Source organism: Lemur catta, chromosome 1 (assembly GCF_020740605.2).
Source record: "Lemur catta isolate mLemCat1 chromosome 1, mLemCat1.pri, whole genome shotgun sequence".
Lineage (NCBI taxonomy): Eukaryota > Metazoa > Chordata > Mammalia > Primates > Lemuridae > Lemur > Lemur catta.
Genome location: NC_059128.1, coordinates 84,245,560 through 84,265,144, shown reverse-complemented (window position 1 = coordinate 84,265,144; position 19,585 = coordinate 84,245,560). Strand labels below are relative to the sequence as shown.

General features: G+C 37.8%; 1 protein-coding gene across 1 annotated transcript in view; it reads right to left on the bottom strand.

The window, feature by feature from the left end:
* Positions 1–487: 487 nt before the first annotated feature.
* TMOD3 (tropomodulin 3) overlaps positions 488–19,585 on the bottom strand; it is a 70,128-nt gene continuing 51,030 nt past the window's right edge. Inside the window, exons 4-10 of the mRNA XM_045529300.1 lie at positions 18,886–19,008; positions 17,530–17,619; positions 13,103–13,233; positions 11,061–11,168; positions 9,249–9,392; positions 7,428–7,572; positions 488–1,699 (exon numbers count right to left, since the gene is read on the bottom strand). Of these exons, the coding sequence (XP_045385256.1) occupies positions 1,665–1,699; positions 7,428–7,572; positions 9,249–9,392; positions 11,061–11,168; positions 13,103–13,233; positions 17,530–17,619; positions 18,886–19,008 (776 nt within the window). The 3' untranslated portion in view covers positions 488–1,664. The remainder of the gene's footprint in view (positions 1,700–7,427; positions 7,573–9,248; positions 9,393–11,060; positions 11,169–13,102; positions 13,234–17,529; positions 17,620–18,885; positions 19,009–19,585) is intronic.

The window sequence follows — 19,585 nt, the reverse complement described above, 5'->3', positions numbered from 1 at the left end:
AAAAAGAATAACAAATATCAAAAAACAAACAACATACCACAGTTCTTAATTAGCCTGTTAAGAAGGCTTATTATAGTAATAAGAAGCTGCCTAGGTCATTGAAGAAACTGTCTGGCCCAGGCCTAAGTAGCAGACATTTTGCAATTCAATTTCAAAAAGTAAAAAAAAAAAAAATTAACAAACCACCTCCCCCTAATCAGAAATGAGATTCTTCCCCTCAGAAGAATCTCCCTGTAAATGATACAGCCAGGCCTGAATTTCTGAGGCCAAGGTTACCTTAGATTCCTTTCCTCCCCGTTTTCTGTAGCTGTAAATGCCTCTGCCACCTCCTGCTCCAAGGGCTGCCCTGAGGCAGGCATGAATACAAACCCAAACCCACCATTCCAGCATTGGTTCTGCAGGCTCCTATCAGTCTTCCCATCATAGCGCACTGTTCAACTGCTCACATTAATACTTTGAGCAACAAAGACCACTTTTGTTATAGAAATGACTTTTATAACTTTTATACAATGAGATTAAAAAGTATAAGATACAAGGAAGTACATACTAAAAAACAGATTTATGAAGAAGAGTTTTTCTTATTGGTTGGAAAATTTTAGTGGTGATTTAATACTGCTCATGCAATTCTGCACTGTATATAGGAACCTCTCAGAATACTGTGCAATGCCAAGTAATTTATACATATGCCAGGTTCTAATTTACTTACAGTAACTATCAGTTTCAATGACCGTTTTGCAAGCTCCTCAGACTTGAACTCCATCATTTTTATGACCTTTGATTTCATGTGGGTAACATCAGCTTTCTTTTTTCTTTTACCCTAAATAACCAAGAACTGGCTGTATACCTTTTTATAGGGGGAAAAAAACAGCTTTTCTACTCAGATGCTTTTTATTATTAGCTTTCACAAAATTTAATAATGCCCACATTATTAAAATGAAAAACTGGAACGAACTCAGACATAACTATACTTTTAAACAAAATATGTAACCTGGCAAAGCTGATGACTTTGTTTAAAAAAACTCTAGGTGTTTCTGAGACACATCAGGCAAGTGAAGTGACCCGGAATGTGCAGAAGACCATTTTCTCTCCCTGGAGATCTGCTTTTGCTCCTAAACAGATGACCAGATTTTGAGTCAACTGTTTTAAAATTCTGGCATTCTGTTCTCTTGATAAGGACTAAAATTCCACACTCTTGCCAGTTCCCATGTTTTAAAAAATGATAAAGTCTCCAGGTAATGGAATAAAGAAAGCTAAGTGCTTTACACCTAAAAGGGAGCAATAGCAATTCTGATATCAGTAATGTCCCTTTGGATTTAAAAAACATCGGTCCTCAAAATGTTCTAATTATTCTCCATAAATGACTTCTGAAACTTTTTTAACAATTGTATTTTCTTTTTGCCCAAGACTCATCATAAATCACTCAAATTAAGCTAAATTAAAACTAATTTCAGCAGAAAGTAGAAATGTCTCAAAATATAAAATATCATCTACTACTGATTTTAATGTGAAACTGATAACAACTTACACTAAAAAAAATATATATGTCATTAAAACATTTTTTTCCAGTCTTTTCCCTTCTACCCAGGAAAATTTTATATCTGATGTCACCAAAATGAGCCCTTGGTGATCTTCTGAAGTCTTCCAAAGATTATACCTTGGTGGACTTACTGGTGGTCTCCTTCAACTCGTCTCTTACGCACTACGAGAAAAATGAAAGTATGTTAGAAATCCCTACTAATTTTAACAATGCTAATTTGCTTGTAACAAACAAGTTTCCGTATATAATCCAGTTATAGTTTGACCAAAATATAAATGTCCATTTTTTACATGATAATTAATAATTTTAAAAAGCCCTCACTAACCTACGCATCCAAAGCTCACTGACTGATACCTGTGCTTACACAACAGCAGCTCTACCAATCTAAAACACAGAATCATCTTCAAGTCATTTGTTCATTGAAAAAATGTAATGATGTACCTAGGTTAAAAAAAAGACTAATAAATTACTATGTTAAATTTTGATATGACATTCAGGCAACTGGGGGAAGAACATATTAAAAGTAACTATCTGCATGCTCTCCTGATCAGACACTGCAATGTATTCCCTTAGTCTGTAAAAGAATATAACAAAACCATTTTTGTCATTTTCAATGATAAGTGACTTGCTACTGCCTTCTTTCTCTCACCTCCTACGAAATGAACCAGTTCGGGGCTCTGACAAAACAACAAATGCAAAGTAATGAAAATCTCAGACCCTGGTAACGTGGTGGGGCTGCTTCTGGCTATCATAAACTTTGCCTGCCAAAGTAGCTAGCCAACTAGTTCAGCTGATGGAGTAAAGGTACACGTATCCAGGGACTCTCAGCTTCTTCATGTGCTGGTGATGCTGAACCACTCAGCTGTGCTCACTAGTAGCAGGGCAAGGCCTTCAACTTCAGGATCTTGCTACCTGCACTCTCAGCTACCAGCCACCAGAGAGCATTCTCTGAGAGCCACCAACGTGGGGCTCCTCAGCCTTGTGGCCAACTCCTATTTAGAGAGGACAAAAAGCATAGGTTCCGGAGTCAATGGCAAATAGAGTGTGAATCGTGGCTCTGTCACTGTTTTGTATCATGTTCTTTGGCAAGTCAGTTAACTCTCTGAGCCACCTTGTCCTCTGTAACAGAAGAATGATGACATCTGTATCTCATGGCTGGCTGGTGCACTACTTAGAACACAGTAAGCATTTAATAAAGAGTAATCAGCTTCATTATCCATCACAGTAGGGTTATGAGATGGTCCTGAAGCCCTAGTCGGCCATCTTTTTGGGGTGAAGAAAGCCAATTTGGCTATTATTTTTAGAGGACTTGCATTTACACATTACTTACTGGTTTTGATACTTTCCCGAATAAGTTCCTCTGTTTAAGTTAGATTGTTGGTCTACTAATTTCCTCCTCTCTTCTGTCTATGGAAGCAAGTAGGAAGGCAACTGCCTCTTTCTTCAACCTAAATTGGCTGTTTGACAGAGGAGCTATAAGCCAATAAGTGCACTTGGCTGGGCCATAGACACTTTGTTCTTGTGCTTTTCTGACTGCCAGCTTCTGTCTGTAGGCCTTTAATAGTTGAGACCAGACATTCAAGTTATGTGTATAAAAGCTTGTCCAGCCATTGGCTAGGTGCTAGTTATGAAACCAACCAACCAACCAACCAACCCCAGAAGGACTAAAGTATCAGGTTCCCATGAGCATTTTTATGCTTATCTATATCAAGTTTACCCCTGACTCTTAATTTTAATCCAGGCTAATAATGAACAAGTTTCATGTGTTTACTGAAAAAAATTTTTTTTTTTTTTTGAGACAGAGTCTCGCTCTGTTGCCCTGGCTAGAGTGAGTGCCGTGGCGTCAGCCTAGCTCACAGCAACCTCAAACTCCTGGGCTTAAGCGATCCTACTGCCTCAGCCTCCCGAGTAGCTGGGACTACAGGCATGCGCCACCGTGCCCGGCTAATTTTTTCTACGTATATATTTTAGTTGGCCAGCTAATTTGTTTCTATTTTTAGTAGAGACGGGGTCTCGCTCTTGCTCAGGCTGGTCTCGAACTCCTGACCTCGAGCGATCCGCCTGCCTCGGCCTCCCAGAGTGCTAGGATTACAGGCGTGAGCCACCGTGGCCGGCCTGTTTACTGAAATATTAAGAAAAAAAATGGGCCGGGCGCGGTGGCTCACGCCTGTAATCCTAGCACTCTGGGAGGCCGAGGCAGGCGGATCGCTCGAGGTCAGGAGTTCGAGACCAGCCTGAGCAAGAGCGAGACCCCGTCTCTACTAAAAATAGAAACAAATTAGCTGGCCAACTAAAATATATACGTAGAAAAAATTAGCCGGACACGGTGGCGCATGCCTGTAGTCCCAGCTACTCGGGAGGCTGAGGCAGTAGGATCGCTTAAGCCCAGGAGTTTGAGGTTGCTGTGAGCTAGGCTGACGCCAGGGCACTCACTCTAGCCAGGGCAACAAAGTGACACTCTGTCTCAAAAAAAAAAAAAAAAAAAATGAAAGGGAGACTTGAGTCCTCAAATACAAACTTAACTCATATATACAGATCTCTGAAATAGAGAAATATCTGAAAGGCAAACTTCAGATAATTCTTTAGGATGGAATACTTCAAAGACAAATTTGAATTCCAGCAGGGTTTGGATGTTATTGGCAGACCATTTCAGACGTTAAAATGAATGGTATAAAAAATATATGCTATAAATAAAATCTATAGGACAGAGTGCAGCAAACAAAAAGATGTAGAAAATGGATTATGCAATTAGCTAAAGATAATAAGAGATTCAAAGTTAAACTGAATATACCATATAACCTCTTTGTTGTTACAGCTATGACACTTCTTAGTTGGAGAGATAGAAAGTAGGTAGAATTATTTCAATGAATAGCTGAGACAAAGAAAACAATTAGAGAGGAAAAGATGCTATCAAAATTAGAACATCAAAGATCTGATAGAGCCCCATTTGCAAGATGAAAAAAATTATATGGCCAAGACATCCTGTACAAGTTTCAAGTCTTGTTCTTTGATATCTCTTTCCAGTTACTACATATCAGGCTGCTGAGACCTGTCTGTCAGAAAACATGATCTTCAGGCTTTCCACCTTGATCTACAGGCAGAGAGGTCAGAGTGTATGGCTGGAAAAAAAGTCAAGCTGAGCGCATGAATGGGAGGCTGGTGCCACTGTGTGCACAGCAGAGGACAATGGGGCAAAAAGCCATTTCTGACTACTTTCTCACCTGGTGCACACTTCTTACCTTCCAGTAATTCATCGGTTCATCCTCTAGAAGGCAGCCTTATAAATTTTGCCCTATTAACAGTTCTTTGGATCTGGTCCACTTTCTTTCCAAAACCCACTCTATTGATGTAACTTCTATTTCATCATTAGTCATGTATAAATGTCCTAACTCACCTCATTTTCTATCTCTGAAAGAGTAATAAAAATAGTTCTTTTTGAAGTATCATCTTAATCATGCATTTGGTGACCCATATTGGCTCTCAAATGCCTCCCACATAAAATCCAAAGAAATCTAAGTTCTTTACCATGTAATTTTAGTGTCTTCTACCAACTCCCTCTCTTAATCTGCCGACATCAGTGTTTTATTGTTAGCTTCAAACAAGTACTTATTGAAAGTTTATTCTGGAGCCAGCCTTATGCTATGAGTCAGTTCTCAAAATCTGCAGGCTGTCATCAGCATATACATAATTAGCTTGCTCTCAAATGTGGGCTTTTATCCACAAAATTCCTCTCTAGGAATATCCTTATTGTCATTTCATGCCTGAGATCCATGTCTGAAAAATCTAGCTTGGATCAGAACGAAAGATTGTGAGTGGAAGTCTGGGGAGCTCCCAGGACAAAGCTGTTTGCTGTCACTCGATTCTGCTTTGTCAGACCACGACTTCTTCAACACGGCCTCCTCTCCACCACACTGCCACGGACAGCCACTCCATTGCTCACGTCAACGTAAAGCAGCCTAGGAAATACTCTTCATCTGCCCCCTTCATCTTCCATTTGCGAAATCTCTCTTACTCTAATACTGGACATTTCTTGTCTTACAGAAATTTAGGCAAAGTGCCTACCACAATAGGCTTTGCAGAAGAGTGCACAACTGCTAAGGCCCTGCAAAGGTTAGTGTCCCTGCTGTGACACTTACGGACTTTCACTGTACAGTTCCTGGAAGGACGGCTGCTGGAAGTACCTGCCCCCTGGGAAAGACTTACGTAAGAGATGGCTGGGGCTACAATTTGTTGGTGAGATTCTAGGATTTGTTAAGGTAGTTTCAGAGGATAGGAAAAATGGAGGATATTTTTGGCTAAGTTTATGGGTATTTAAGTACTAGAAAATTATAACTTTGAGCAGGGTTTAAATTCTACCACCTCATTTATTTACTTAATACAATTTTATTAAGTACCTACTATGTGTTAGGTATGATTTTAAGAGAGTTGTGGATTCAACAGCTGGACATGGCCCCTGCCAAAAACACAGTCCCTGCCCTCAAAAAGCTTATAGTCTTTGAAAATAGACTATTTCAATAAAGTGTAATTAATTTTCTATGTAAAAAGCAATTTAAAAAGTGTGACAAGGGCACACTTGTTCAGGATGTATAAAAATGATCTCAGAAACGCACATTCCACTTAAAAGTGGAGAAACATACTCAGAGAAACATTCACTGCGCATGAAACCGAATCAGGTGGAGTACTTGCTAAATGTCCCAAACCCCAAGTCCCGCTATGGACTAACTAAATCAGAATCTCCAAGGGAAGAAAAGCCAATAACCTCCGTGTCTTTAAATCTTTCCAGTTATTTATGAAGTTCAACTAGACTTGAAAAATGCTGCTCTAAAAAGCAAAATGAAATACCTGAAGGGAAAAATAAAAGCTAACTAGTAAACAAATACAAAAATAATTAGCATGACTGTGCAAACTACATCTAGAATCAATAATACACCAAAACACACCAATTTTCTCTTTTAAAAAGCAGGTGGCTAAAATCTTCTACGGGAAACTACAGTCATACAAAGGACAGAAAGGGTGTGAACTAATACTTTTCATGGTGATCTGGATTAAAGGAATGAAGCTGTATTTTTTCTGCTCCAGAAACTTTTGAATGCAAACTCAAATATGACTGAAGCTTAAAAGAACTGCAGTGCTTTGAAATGTTACTTCTTTTGAGAAGTCTTATTTTAATTCTTGCCTAAAATGCATCTTTTAAAATACTCCAATGGCAAATACCATAACTTAAGAGTGAATTTTAGGAAACATGTAGAAACAAAATTATAAACACTATATTCTTTAATTCGGCCTTGGCTGGAAAATGTATTTCAAACAGGAGCCACAGGCCTCAGCAATTCAATAGGAACCGTGAAGCAAAGGGAGATTACTGACCTAGATGCGTGCAGTGAGAAGACTGCCCCGTAGCAGTTCTGTTAGGCAGCCCAGCAAACAGTTACATCCCAGTGACCATAAAACTTGGGTAAAAATGATAATTATTCCATATTTTATATATTTCTATATTCTCTATTTTATCATATAAAATTTCTATCTGGGTCTGTTTGATAAAAAGGGCAAAAAAACCTTCCTGTAAGTTGAAATCTTTCTTTCAATACTTCCAAGGACTGATTTGCAAGTGAGAACAAAATATTCATTTGTTGTAGAAAACTATTCACTTAAAGCTATAAAACATGTTTGTTACAGGAAGCTGATTTTACCCATTGACCCAATGATCACTACAACCTCAATTAAGTTCAACTCTATTTCAATCAGCATAAAACGGACTGTGCCAATTTTAGAAACAAAGGCCAAGTAATTTCCCTCTGTTAACATTCATTTTTAAAAGTGAAAAGGTCCCCCAATATATTAGCTTAATGGTAGAATTCAGAAACTCGGCTTGATACTGCATATATCTTACCTAAATCGTTGTTTTTTGTTATAGCATTGGCTGCCCTGGTTCGTGGTCCCTGCTGTGTAAACTGATACCCAAATTTAAGGATATTTGTATTTTCCTCAAGCATCTTGGCCATTTCCAATTCTACAGCTGTCCCCAACTGTTGCCTCTGTAAAAATCAGAAATAAAGAACAATATTAATAAACTAGATCAAAACACTTTTCAAGGTAAATCGAGACTAAGGCATTTGGGCACGTGCTGATTCTGTTGGTCTCTTTAAATTTTTCTAATTCCTACAACATATCTAAGAGAAATAAATTTTTAAAAGTTCAGTATATGATCATACAGACATAAAAAAGTGTGAATTACTATAATGAGACAGATACCACTTCATATCTCCTATGGTAAGTATAATCAAAAAGACAGACAATAATAACAAGTGTTGGCAGGAATGTGGAAAAACTGGGACCCTAATACATTGCTGGTAGAAATGTAAAACGGTGCAGCTGCTGTGGAAAACTTCTTTTTGCTGTTGCTCCAAAAGGTAAAGTTACAATACAATCCGGCAGTCCCACTCCTAGGTATATACTCAAGAGAAGTGAAAACATGTTCATACAAGAGCTTGTACATGAATGCTCATAGCAGCATTATTTCTAACAGCCAAAAAGTGTAAACACCCCAAATAGAATAGAATATATTTCAGCCATAAAAGAATGAGGTACTTATACAGGCTATAACATGGATGAACCTCCAGAACATTAACCCTGGTGAAAGAAGCCAAAAGATCACAGATTGTTTGACTCTACTGATATAAATTGTCCAGATTAGGCAAATCCAGAGAGACAGAAAGCAGATCAGTGGTTGCCAGGGGCTGGTGGGAGGGATGAATGGGGGGCTGACTCCTAATAAGTACGGGGTTTCTTTCTAGGGTAATGAAAATGTTCTGGAATAAATGGCAATGGGTGCAGAACTCTACAAATATACTAAAAATCATTTAATTGTAAGCTGAAACATGGATTAAGATGCATTCTGGTTAAATTTTAAGATATAATCCTTTTTACTACCTTCATAGTCTACAAAATTTATTTACTTTGAAGGACTGAGGGAGACATTTGCCAAGTATTTTTTTAAATAACTGCAGTTATTTTTCAAATAAAAAATTAATAGCCACTATGGATGGAAACATTTCTAACATGTATATCTCTGTGCCTCTTACTACAAATACAAAAAGTCTACAATGTAAACCTTGCCACCACAGAGGTAAAGAATTAGAGAATGGGTCAGGCATGGTGGCTCATGCCTGTCATCCTAGCACTCTGGGAGGCTGAGGTGTGAGGACTTGAGCTCAGGAGATCAAGACCAGCCTGAGCAAGAGCAAGACCCCGTCTCTACTAAAAATAGAAAAATTAGCCAGGCAATGTGGCACGCGCCTGTAGTCCCAGCTACTTGGGAGGCTGAGGCGGGAGGATCGCTTGAGCCCAGGAGTTTGAGGTTGCAGGGAGCTATGATGATGCCACTGCACTCTACCCGGGGTGACAGAGTGAGACTCTGTCTCAAAAAAAAAAAAAAGAATTGGAGAATGGATTGAGTGATACATAAGAGTCCTTCCATTTCAAAATAGCCAGTCATCTAAATTCTCTTAAAATGACTGAGAGTTGCTTTGCATATACCTTTATATACATGAAGTTAATATTCTGGATGCCCCAAATGTCCTTTCATTCTCTTTCAGCCACCACCTTCTAGAAAGGGATTCTTTCAGGACTCTCCTCCCACCCTTGAGTCCCCAAGCCCTACATACCAGTGTGGGCTGTCGTTTTTTGAAAGTTACAATCACAGAACACTGACCTGATTGTCAATCTTGAGCTCTGCCAGGGTTTCATTGTCTCTTAAAGCATCAATCAGTGCTAGAATCCCAACTCCTGTGATAAAGTTGGACTCCATATTTAAGCTGTTCAGAGTTTGGTTCACTTTCAGCATATCTGCAAAAGCCTAGAAAACGAAGAACATATTTGCAGCTTAAAATTTGATAGCACCTATTACATACTGTACATGCCATAAACACACTAATTAACATAAGTAAGCAAAATGTAATGTCAGATGGTAAAAATAAAAAAGGTAAGGAGGTGCCTGGGGTAGGGGTGGGATTGCCATTTTATATAGAGTGGTCAGGAAAGGACTCACTTAAAAGGTGATATTTGAGCAAAGACTCAAACAAAGTGATGAAGTGAAACAATGTGTATCATCTTAGGAAGAAAGTTCTAGACAGAAGGAATGGTATAAAAGACCTGATTTGGGAGCCTACATGCATGTTTAAGGAAAAGCAAGAAGGCTGTATGGCTGCAGGAGAATCAAAGGGCAAGGAAAGGAGATGAGGTCTGCTCATGTAACGCCTTATCAGGCCATTGAAAATTTTTGATTTTTACTCTTAGTGAGATAAGAAGCTGCTGGAGGGTTCTCAGTATAGGAATGAAATGATTTAACTTAAGTTTTAAAGAATAACTCTTGGTGCTATGTAAAGAATTGGCTTTAGGGTGGGTAGGATAGGAGAAGGTAACTCAATCGGGAGGCTATTGCAACAACCCAGGTAAGAGAAGACAGTGGCTTAGAGCAGGGTGGTAGCTGTGAAAATGGTGAGAAGTGGTTGGATTCTAGAAATATATACATAATTTTTCCTAACCACTAGACTACCAGGGATAGACATACTTTGAAGATATGGCTGAATGTATATTTGAGGCTGTGAGAAAGGGAAGTCAAGGATAATTCCCTTTTTTTCCCCGGAGCAAGTGAAAGATTGAAGTTGCATTGAGTGAGACAGAAAAGAGGGTGAGAGAAGCAGGGATGAGATGGAAATCAGGAGTTTGGACAGGGACTTAGATGTAAGCTACCTGACATCCAAGTAACGCTGTTGAGTAGTAGCTGGGCATTAGTATGAAGTTCAGGGAAGAGGTACAACCGGAGATAGTAGCACTGAGAGTCATCAGCACATGTAGATGACATGTAACAATGAAACAGAATGAGATTACCCAGGACATGAGTACAGAGAAAAGAAGGACCAAGCCCTGGGCCATTCCAGTGTTTAGAGGTTGGGGATATCAGCAGGAACCAGTGTAGCCCCTTGAGAAGGAATGACCAGTGAGGTAGGAGGAGAACCAAAAGGAGTGATATCCTCAAAGCCAAGTGAAGGAAAAGGTTCATACCATGATCAAGTGGGATCTCAGGAATGGAAGGTTGATTTAACACACAAAAGTCAATCAGTGTAATAGACCATATTAATCAAATAATGGCCCAAAACCACAAGATCATCTCAATAGATGCAGAAAAAGCATTTAACAAAAATGCAACACTGTAGATCCATAAATGGAATCCTCTGCACATGTTAAAAGAATGTAGTAGATCTTTATATGTTGATATGAAAAGAAAAATTAAGTTGCAAAATAGCATATATTACATGATTTTATTTATGTTTTTAAAAAATTCATAGGAAGGAAATATAGGAAAAAATATAAAAGGGTAATAAATATTATATTGCCTAATAGTGAGATAAAACACCAATTAAAAAAAGGAAGTAAATCTTGTCCATAAAATCACAGTTTAACCACCACTACATACCCTGGTATGTAGGCATAATTTCAACATTATCAATAGTAGCTCACTTACAACAGCAACAGGGTCATTGCTCCGGGTGGCTGCAAGACTGAAATATTTCACGTGTGTGTTGGTTTCCAAAGCCTTCGCAAAATCTTTTAGGGTTGGAATTGGGATATTCTTGAAAGACAATAATGTGAAACATCATTAAATTTTAGTTTTCATTACATTTTCATTTTCAGGGCAGAGCATGTATCAGTACTTCTCTAGCACTTATTTTTTTATTTTTAAACAATTGGTTTTTGGATTTTCTTCTCTAGCACTTAGGTTAAAGAAACTCTCACTATTCTACTTTTCATTATTCTTATTATATGCAGCCATCCGCTGATAATTAAAAGTGGATCTACTTTTCCACAAGGAGAGAGATGTAGGCGTCTACTTCTAATGACTATGATCTCTGAGATGATGATATACTGTTCTTAGTCACTTAGTTCAAGACGTAAGGGTATTAAGAGAGATTAACCCTATACTACTTGAAGGAGGAAAAATATAGTCACTGAAGGCACTGATTTCTCCTTTTATTACCCTAGACTTCAATTCCCTATAGCCTGGTTATTTTCAGATCATTACTATTTATTTAGAGACAGAGATACACAAGGACAAAACTTTAAAAAAAAAAAGATTAGTGATCAACTAAGAATATTAGCTTTATCCAAGGCTTTCTTCCCTCCACTCACAAAAAGGAACACCCACCAAAGGAGCATAAAGATCTTCTTCCCTAGTTTCATGTAATTTCCCAATGTTCTCCTCCTCTCACTCCTCAATTCAGAAAAATTAAGATTTAAAATGAGAAATTTGTAATGAAGCTATTATATAACAGTCAACATCTGAGAGATAATTTGAGTTTACTCTTTGATAATTAATTACCTCTATGCCCTCCTGACTGATTTCTTCTTTCCCTACTCCGAGGAAGGTTGCATTGTTTGAAACCCAGTAAGATCCCAGAAAGCCTATTCCTAGGTATTTACTCAAGAAAATTGAAAACACGTTCACAACAGAAACCTGTATGTGAAAGTGTATACTGGCTCCGTTCGTAATTATCCCAAACTTGAAGGAACCTATAGATCTATCAACTGATGAACGGATAAGCAAACTGCAGCCTATCCATCCAATGGCATAATATCCAGCAATAAAAAGGAACAAACTACTAAAACACATAGTAACATGATGAATCTCAAATGCATTATGCTAAGTGAAAGAAATCAGACTCAAAAGGCTACGTACTAATGATTCCATTTATATAACATTCTGGAGAAGGCAAATGAAAGGGAAAGAAAACAGATCAGTGGTTGTCAGGGGCTAGAGCTGGGTGCAAGAGAATGACTACAAAGGGGCATGAGAAAGTTTTGGGGGTGATAGGCATGTTCTACATCTCGACTGTGGTGATGGTTGTATAACTGTACGCATTTGTCAAAACTGAGAACTATACACAAAAAGAGAGAATTTTGTTATATTTCAATTTTATTTCAAGAAACCTGATTTTAATAAAGCAAAACCCAAAGGGCTAAATGTTCTTAGAAATAGGCAGTATTTTGAAAACCAGAGAGATTTATGATAGTTTGTAGGGTTTACATTTTTTTTTTTTTTTTGAGACAGAGTCTTGCTTTGTTGCCCGGGCTAGAGTGAGTGCTGTGGCATCAGCCTAGCTCACAGCAACCTCAAACTCCTGGGCTTAAGTGATCCTCAGCTTCCCGAGTAGCTGGGACTACAGGCATGTGCCACCATGCCCAGCTAATTTTTTCTATATATATTTTTAGTTGGCTAGATAATTTCTTTCTATTTTTAGTAGAGACAGGGTCTCGCTCTTGCTCAGGCTGGTCTCGAACTCCTGACCTCGAGCGATCCACCAGCCTCAGCCTCCCAGAGTGCTAGGATTACAGGCGTAAGCTACCACGCCCGGTCAAGGATTTACATTTTTGTATGATGAACTTTCTTTAAAAAGCAAGTTAGAAAATATTATACTATAATACTCAAAACTGCCCAGCACTTGCCCTAGGTCCAACCGACTCAAAGCAATACAAACCAAAACAACTTTATGTGCTTAGCACACTTACCTTTATATTATTCAAATTAACTTCAACAAGACGAGCGTCATTTTCTTTAATTCTCTTTAAACTCTCTTCAACGTTGGTTGGATTTGGTGGCTCATCAAATACTGGAAGAATCTTTTCACCTTTCACCACATCTGTAGTAGCAGATGAAAAAGTAAGAGTCTCACTGGTTGACGCCACTACAGTATGTGTATATATTAACTTGGTAACACATTTCTCTCTCTCACTCACACATACAAACACATTTATTCAACAGAATGGACTTAAAAGTTCCTTCCCCACAACTCCTAAAAGATCCTTTATGTGTTGACACATATTTAAAGCATCCAAATAAAATTTTATTGAATATAAATACCAAATACATTCAACATTTGTTTGCCACGTATCAGCTATTTTACTGCTCCTAGTATATTACAATATATCTTTTTTTTTTTGGAGACAGAGTCTCACTTTGTTGCCCGGGCTAGAGTGAGTGCCGTGGCGTCAGCCTAGCTCACAGCAACCTCAAATTCCTGGGCTTAAGCAATCCTCCTGCCTCAGCCTCCCGAGTAGCTGGGACTACAGGCATGTGCCACCATGCCCGGCTAATTTTTTCTATATATATTTTTAGTTGTCCAGATAATTTTTATTTCTATTTTTAGTAGAGACAGGGTCTCGCTCAGGCTGGTCTTGAACTCCTGACCTAGAGCGATCCACCTGCCTCGGCCTCCCAGAGGGCTAGGATTACAGGCGTGAGCCACCACACCCGGCCTTATTACAATATATCTTTACCATTCAAATATATATGACAGTGCAACCTGATGATCCCATTTATTTTTAGCAATATTCAAGATAAAGTTCTAGCATGATAAAATCTAGCATCTCTTATCATTTTCGCTGAGATTTGACAGACAACTGGTATAAGAATCACAGACTTAAGGAATTATAGCTTCAATAGGAAGAATTAGGTGATAGGAAGGCACATTACCTCTTCCTCCCACAGGGGGTACTATGCAATGAGAAAAAGGGGAGAGCTCTTGACTAGCAAGAAGGAAATACATATGAAGAAGGGTCGGAGTAGGAAGTGGGGAGGGAGAGAGAGAGAGGTGAAGAGCTACTGAGACAGAAAGCAATATTCACCGCCTCCTTCACTCTCACCCTTATTTTCACCTTACATACCCACACACACGACCAGAAGAATGTAGCACTTCAGAGTTGTGAGACAGTAAGACCTGGAATCCCTGAACCCTTTAATGAGATATCATTGTGCTCTGATGCACATATGTGGACATCTATGAACACCTGTAACAGGCAAACTATTATGAATACGTTGTTCTGGGGAGAATACCTACAGCATCAGATTCTCAGAGGCAAATGACCCCCAAAAAGTAAGCATAACTGACAATGGAAAGACTGACGGGGTTCAAAATGGATCTCTGTGTGGCTTGGTTCTTCCTTTCTGCTCTCCTCTAGCTTTTAAGGGCAAAACTTGACTTGAGACAAGATGCACTGCTTACTTATTCAATAAATTCCATCTAAGAGTGTCTTGTTATTTACAAATATCACACACACACAGAGCATCCTAAGATCAACTTAGATGAAGGTTTGAAAATTACTTTCCTGAGGACAGTTGACAGATCTGAATATATTTAGCCTGGAGAAGTATATATTAAAAGAAGGTATGCTAGTTGTTTGCAGATTTATCCAGAAGAAGAGACAAATTCCATGTTGTTCTCAAAGGCTGGGTTAGAATAGGTATAAATTGACAAGAGGCAGGATTTGGTTCAATACAAGAAAAGCTTCCGACTGGAGCTCTGCTAAATAGGAAAGAGTGGCTCGCTCTCACTTAAGTTCGGCGAGGCAGTCTTCTTCAAAATAGGCCATGGGACCTAGAGAAGAGCTTCCTCACTGAATGGAAAACTGGATTCTAACTTTTATAAAACCAAAAGATTTCTTTCCCCACTCCACAGATGACGTGTATTTAAATTTATTTATTTAAAAAAAACTTTTTAATTATTATGGGTACATAATAGTTGTATATCTTTATAGGGTACATGAGATGTTTTCATACAGGCATACAATGTGAATTAATCAAATCAGGATAATCAGGGTATCCATCAACTTAAAGAGCTGAGCATGGTGGCACATGCCTGTAGTTCCAGCTAATTGCAATGCTAAGGTGGGAGAATTGCTTGAGCCCAGGAGTCCAGCCTAGGCAACATAGCAAGACCCCATCTTCCTAAAAAAAGATTTAAAGAAATTTGCCCCCTAATGAAACAATGGATCTAGTCAATGTGACGCTGGAATCATTAGGCAAAAAGTTCATGAAGAACTTAAAAAGGATGGCTCAGGCTTCCAACATTTGAACCCACTAATCAATCTTAACACATCCCCCAAAAAGGAAGGCCCAGACATGCTCCATAAGCTTCCTAATGTGATTCAATCACCACTCATGAAGCATTCTTGCCAAAAAAAGACCTGCACCTGAATCTGATCAAGCCACCAGAGCTAACAGTTTACAAAAACATAGAGGATAGAAAAATATATAAAATGACACCATAAGGTTAAAAATCAGCCAAATCCAGAATGTGGAAAATTGTACATGACAACCCAATTTCTTCGAGAAATAAATGGCATGAAAAAAGGGAAAACAGGTTGACGGGGAGAACCGTTAAGAGATTAAGGGAGACTGGAAAGACAAACCAACCAAAAGGAGGGTGTAACCTTTATTTGGATCTTGATTTGAACCAACTGTGAAATGATGTTTTCTGGCCGTGAAATTGGTATTAGACGACATGAAGGAATTATTGTTAATTTTTAAGTTTGAAATGGCATTGTGGTTATGTTAAAAGAAAAGCCTTTATTTGTGAAAGACATATACAGAAATATTTATAGGTGAAGTAACACAAATGAACAGGATTTGCTTTAAAATATTCAAAAAAGTGGAAGGGGTGGGGAGGGGGGCAGAAGATGGATGAAATAAGGCTTGCAAAATGCTAAAAACAACTGAAGCTGAGTGATGGATATATTATTTTCTCTTCTTTTATGTATGTTCGAACATTTCTACAATAAATATTAAAAATGGGAGGAAATGGCCAAATTACGGAACACCATAAACACTGAATACACGTACTAACTAGGAAACATGATACATTGATAAGTGATATACTATATTGCATGGGTTAAAATCCTTATCACTGACTTTGTGTTGACACTCAGACTAGTTAATTATTCAAAAATCTCAGCTCCTTCACATGCAAATTAAAGATAATAACAATAATACCTTTTTCAAAGAACGGTTGTGAGGATTAAATGAGAGTAATCCACATTCAAGAGCTATGCACAGGCCGGGCGCAGTGGCTCAACGCCTGTAATCCTAGCCCTCTGGGAGGCCGAGGCGGGTGGATCGCTCAAGGTCAGGAGTTCGAGACCAGCCTGAGCGAGACCTCGTCTCTACTAAAAATAGAAATAAAAATTATCTGGACAACTAAAAATATATATAGAAAAAAAATTAGCCGGGCATGGTGGCCCATGCCTGTAGTCCCAGCTACTCGGGAGGCTGAGGCAGTAGGATCGCTTAAGCCCAGGAGTTTGAGGTTGCTGTGAGCTAGGCTGACGCCATGGCACTCACTCTAGCCTAGGCAACAAAGTGAGACTCTGTCTCAAAAAAAAAAAAAAAAAAAAAAAGAAAAAGAGCTATGCACAGAAGAACATGGCCCACAGTAAGCATTCAAAAAAAATCAGCCAATAGCATTATTATTGAAAAATTAAGTTATAAGAAATATTTATAGTATGATCCCATTTTGTAAAAAAACAAAAGACTATATAACATGTATATGTTTGTATAAACGTAGTATAAAGTCTAGAAGGGTATGTACACTAGAGTGTTAACAGTTAGGGTGGTGGTGTGGGGAGCAGAGGGCATGATAACTATGAATAGAGACACTTCTTACCGTATACATTTACATATTATTTCAATGTGCTACAAAAACATGTTATCACCTTGGTAATTTTAAAACACCTTATAAATGAATTTTTTAAAAAGCTTTGCTTTAGGCTATTGAATATTTTGTATCAGAGTGAAAGGTTCAGGGGCTGGATCTGATTTTATAATGTAATTTCTTTGTCAGCAATGTTGCGATTTCTTGAAAATCAGTAACACCAGTAATAAAATGTCAACAAAAATCAAGTTTGACTAGCTTGATACTGTTTACCATTAGTATTATTTAGTGAAGTGAGAGTAATTCCTATTACATTTGCTGACATATTAAGCCATAATATTTAATATTCCATTTTCAGTGGGTTTCTCTCTTAATACCATCAAACTGGAATTTTGGTTTCAAGTACATCTATATAACATTTAGTATGTAAATACTGAAGCTGATACCTGGAGAAAACAACATATATATTTCATAAAGGACTGAAATTCACAAATCATTTTAAGTACTCACTTGAAAAATGTTCTTGGTCGACACCATTACTACTTCCCATTATATCACAGAACTGTGTATTCGTTATCAAATTGTGCATCCCAAGAATAGCTATAAAAATAGGAAAACAAAAATAGTTTTTACTTCCATCTGTTTTAAACATAAAGAATTAATTTTACAATTAAAAATTTCTATCAACAATTTTAACATTCTCTGGACATTTTCCTACTAAATTACAGATTTTGTAGCCAGGATAAAAAGAGTTAAAGTGATTAAAAATCACCTATAATCTCATTCTCATTAATACCTTTGTTATTTCCCCCTACATTTCTGAATTCAGACACATAGCTGGAGCCAGCCTATCCCTCAACATACATCTGTGCTTAGCTCCATCTGGTGGCTAAGAGAGAAAATTGCAATGATCTATTTTTGCTGTTCTAGGTTTCTAGGAACGTAAGATGATAAAGGGCAGATTTTTCAACTTAACCTTAGTATTTTTACATTAGTTAATCCCATTAATTTATATTCGTATTCTAGTTAAGAGTAGGATACTAAAAGTATTGTTAAATTCTTTTATTTAAGAATAAGGTAGCTTCCCTCAAGAATGTCAGCCTGGGCAACAGTGAGACCCCATCTCTACAAAACAATAAAAAATTAGCTGGGCATGACAGCACGTGCCTGTAGTCCCAGCTTCTTGGGAGGCTGAGGTAGGAGCCCTGGATTTTGACGTTGCAGTGAGCTGTGACAATGCCACTGCACTGTAGCCCAGGCAACAAAATGAGATCTTGTCTCAAAAAAAAAAAAAATGACACTTAGGAGGGAAAATAAATTTGGTTTTAGTTTTTGATGCCCTTTTGTACAAATAAGGCAGAAGCTAGAGAATGATGAAAATAACAGAGGTATGGAATGTTCCAATACACACTTCAGACAAGTTTGGAAAGTGGTGAGTACAGCTCAGGACTGACTGTTCCACTTCCATCTGCTTTCTAGTTACTCAGCTCTGGGCCTTCTAATAAAATGGGGCAGCACAGTTGACCCTGAAGACTCTTCCAGTGCTTAGGTGGGAGAGCTTCTAGCTGAACACCAGCTAATAAAAGATACTCATTTAGAAAGATTTTCAAATATGGCAACATGGGAAAAGATGTCAAATAATAAATTCTATTAATATAAAAATTTCACCACAGAGAGTATTTAAACAAATGAAATCCTAAATGTCAGATTTAGTGTGTAAAATACAAAGCCAATATGTGGTTACTGATTCCACAGCAGTATGCTAGGCAAAGCAAGTGTTTGTATTGTATAATGTATATGGGTGTGTGCTGGTATTCCCCTCCCCACTCCACACTCACTCACAAATTAATTTGTTTTAGGAGATACCTGCAAGGTCACACAATTCTGTATCAGAAGCACTTGTCAAAGCTTCTTCTAATTCTGGATCAAGAGACACTTTTTCTTCTGTAAAAGTCTGTACAGGTTTCTGTTTGGGGATAAATATTTTCCCTGTAAAATAAAGCACTTTGTTAATTCCACTACTACCTCATTACCATTTTACCCTTCTAATAAACATTATTAAAAGTATGTTCAATTGAAACTACCACTACTTAACTCATTACCATTTTACCCTTCTAATAAACATTATTAAAAGTATGTTCAACTGAAACTGAAGGAAAAGTGAAGATTAATATCTACAGTAATTTTGTTTCATCTTCCATATGGATTTATAAATTTCCAAGGCAATACTTTGGCTGTGTAAGTTGGAAAGAAAAGAAATTTTTCATCTGTGGAAATTTAAAAAGGCTCTTTTTGGAGTAACTATGAGTTTCTTTACAAATACTGAATCAATCAATAAACGAAAGAATAAACAAAAAACCTATAAAACTTTAAAGAGATTAAAAACAACACAATCCAATTTCTTGAGCAATAAACTGTTACAGTCACTTGGGGGATGGCAGAGGCAATTATGATTCCAGAAATTCAAGTTCCAATTGCAAAAGATATTTCCGTATGTTCTGAGTGGTACTCTGTAACTTTTGATCATTATTCCTCTAAGCCTCAATGGTTGCTAACAAGGTTATTT